The sequence below is a fragment of the Myotis davidii genome, unplaced genomic scaffold (genome assembly GCF_000327345.1).
Source record: "Myotis davidii unplaced genomic scaffold, ASM32734v1 scaffold198, whole genome shotgun sequence".
In the NCBI taxonomy this organism is placed as follows: Eukaryota; Metazoa; Chordata; class Mammalia; order Chiroptera; family Vespertilionidae; genus Myotis; species Myotis davidii.
Genome location: NW_006291485.1, coordinates 2,235,144 through 2,237,985, shown reverse-complemented (window position 1 = coordinate 2,237,985; position 2,842 = coordinate 2,235,144). Strand labels below are relative to the sequence as shown.

At 58.8% G+C, this 2,842-nt stretch overlaps 1 protein-coding gene across 1 annotated transcript in view; it reads left to right on the top strand.

Annotated features, from left to right (window-relative positions):
* Nucleotides 1–2,364, top strand: part of MKNK2 (MAP kinase interacting serine/threonine kinase 2) — a 13,760-nt gene extending 11,396 nt beyond the window's left edge. Inside the window, exons 12-13 of the mRNA XM_015564665.1 lie at nucleotides 2,041–2,235; nucleotides 2,344–2,364. Of these exons, the coding sequence (XP_015420151.1) occupies nucleotides 2,041–2,235; nucleotides 2,344–2,364 (216 nt within the window). The remainder of the gene's footprint in view (nucleotides 1–2,040; nucleotides 2,236–2,343) is intronic.
* The last annotated feature ends 478 nt before the right edge of the window (nucleotides 2,365–2,842 follow it).

Genomic DNA, 2,842 nt, shown 5'->3' with positions numbered 1-2,842 from the left:
CCCTGCCCCTCCAACAGCAGATCCCCCTCAGAGGCATCTTCCATCTGCACCTGCCGAACCGGCTATTACCGAGCGGATTTTGACCCCCCAGAAGTGGCATGCACTAGTAAGTGTCTAGTAAGGGCTCTGGGCTGGGGAGGTTGGTGTTTGTGATTGAGAAGGGGAAGGGGCTGGGCTGGGAATGGTTAGGTGGGGTGGTTGGGGAGCCACTGGCACCCCCACCACAGGCACCTGGGCTGCAATATCCTGTTTGCCCCAGCTTCCAGGCAGGTGTTCCCCTTAACCCTTACTGGTGTCAGGGCCATGGGGGATCTGGGAGGGTTGGCCCTGGGCAGGATGGATGAACCTCACTGTGTTCTCTAGACCCGCTTCTCTGGTCTCCTTGCAGTGCGCCCCAGAGAACACCCTGCCCACGCCCATGGTTCTGCAGAGGTGAGGCCTGCATGGGGTCTCGGGTTGGAGAGGGGAGGTTAAAAGTTAAGGTGTTTTAAAAATGCAAAATAAGTTCTCTTTAAGTTGTAGGGGAGGCCATTCAAGAACTGGGTGACCTTGTAGGGCTGGTGGATTCGGTCCCAGGCCAGGGGGCGGGGGAGCTTGGGGCCATAGCCCCTCCTCCAGGGCACTGTACAGACCCTGGGCCCTAAGGGAAGCAGAGGGTATGCCTGGCAGCCACCTCTCCTTCCTTGGTGACTGGCCCGTCTTGTCCCCAGGAACAGCTGTGCCAAAGACCTCACATCCTTCGCAGCTGAGGCCATCGCCATGAACCGGCAGCTGGCCCAGCGCGAGGAGGACGCGTTGGAGGAGGTGGGGCAGGGCCAGCCCGTGGTCATCCGAGCTACCTCACGCTACCTGCACCTGTCCCCACCATCCCAGTCCAAGCTGGCCCAGCGGCGGCAGCGAGCCAGCCTCTCTGCAGCCCCCGTGGTCCTGGTGGGGGACCATGCATGACCCCTCCCTTCTGCTGTACATAGGTCACCCCCTCCCCCATCAGATCTCAAGATTTTTTTTAAGCTATTGCCAGCCAGTGACCAGCAGGCTGTGCAACACCCCTCACTCCCACCCCCCCTTGGGTTCTGAGGTGCTGTGCTCAGCTCAGCTCAGTTGGGGGGGTATCTTTTTATATAAAGTTTTTGCTGTTGGGTTTTCCTTTTTTTTCTGTCCCCCACCCCCATTTTTTCCCTTTGAATGGTGTTAAAAGTAAACAGGCACCCTGGAGAAGAGCAGAGGGCACATGTGCTGCGCATGCTCCCACCCTGCCACCCTGGCCGTACAGGCTCAGCTGTACTGTGAAAGGCCTTGTGCCCATGGTCCCTGCCCAATGTGACTCAGGAGAGGAGGACATTTGCTGTCTTCCAGAGCTGGGGGACCCGGGAACACACCTGCGCCCCTCCCCCTTCCCTGCCCTTAGCGTTCTCAAGGCCAGACTAACCCTGCACCTCCTTTCACCCGAAAGGCACCCTGGTGGCCAGGGGAGTCCTGGGTGTGGGCAGGTGGAGTGAACAGCCACCCACATGGACCCCACCCCACCCCTAACTGAGAACCTTAAGCTGCAGCTGACGGGGAGAGGCTGCACCATTACCACTACTCCCCACTCTCTCCACTGGGGACTCTGTCTACCTGAGGTGGGGGAAGGGGCACTGGAGGAATGGGAGGGGCTGGACTGGCACTCGTCAGCCAACATGGGGGACCCGTAGATCCCCCACCCCGGGCACCCCAGTGCCCCTTCTCAGGGCTCAGTCTGACCATGGCCACGTCCTGCCCCGTCTACCCTTGAGTTGACATGGAAGCTCTGCCAGCCCTGTCTCCTCCCCTCCGTAGAGCCAGGGCTGACCCAGGTTTTGGGGCGGGGCTGTGGTCAGGTGGGGGCGGGCTGGCACCCGCCGTCGCCTGTAATTGGCCGAACAGAGCTGTCAGTCACTGCGTCTCAGGCTCAGGTGACTGGGCGGTCCCTTGCCTCACATTACACTGGAAAGTCCCTGCCAGTGGCGTCCCCCTCCCCCATGGCATCTAGTCATCACCGCTTCCCCCTCTTCCCCGCAGTGCGGCTCTGCAGAGTATATGGCCCCTGAGGTGGTGGAGGCCTTCAGCGAGGAGGCCAGCATCTATGACAAGCGCTGCGACCTCTGGAGCCTGGGCGTCATCCTCTACATCCTGCTCAGTGGCTACCCACCCTTTGTGGGCCACTGCGGCAGCGACTGCGGCTGGGACCGCGGTGAGGCCTGCCCGGCCTGCCAGGTGCGCACCCCCTGCCCTGTGCAATCCTTAGGGCCGGGTCCTGAATATTGACTGCATCCACAGAGGAATGCTGGCTTGCCTGACCCTCCTGGGTTTCTCGAGGTGCAGGTCTCCTGTCTTTCAGCATAGAGCAGTTTGGTCAGCGAGCTGTGGTGGGGTGAGGCCTATGGTTTGATGAGGTGAGGCCTGTTTTCTATGCAATATTTGAGGCTCAGGATTCATGTGTATCCTGGAGTCCTTAGGAGGTCGGCTCTCCTGACCTTTCTCTTTTTAAAAAAAATAGATTTTTATTGATTTCAGAGAGGAAGGAAGAGGGAGAGAGGGAAAAACGTCAATGATGAGAGAGAAACATTGATCGGCTGCCTCCTGCATGCCCCCTACTGGGGATTGAGCCTGCAACCCGTGTGCCCTTGACCAGAATCGAACCTGGGACCCTTCACTCTGCAGGCCAATGCTCTATCCACTGAGCCAAACCGGTCAGGGCTGAACTTTAGTTTTATTCTAAGTGTACAGAGATGCTTGGCTAGCATATGGTCACTTTAGTTTCTACCATGAAACGTGGGAGGAGAAAATATGCCCACTGTGGTGTGGACTTCCCAACCACAAT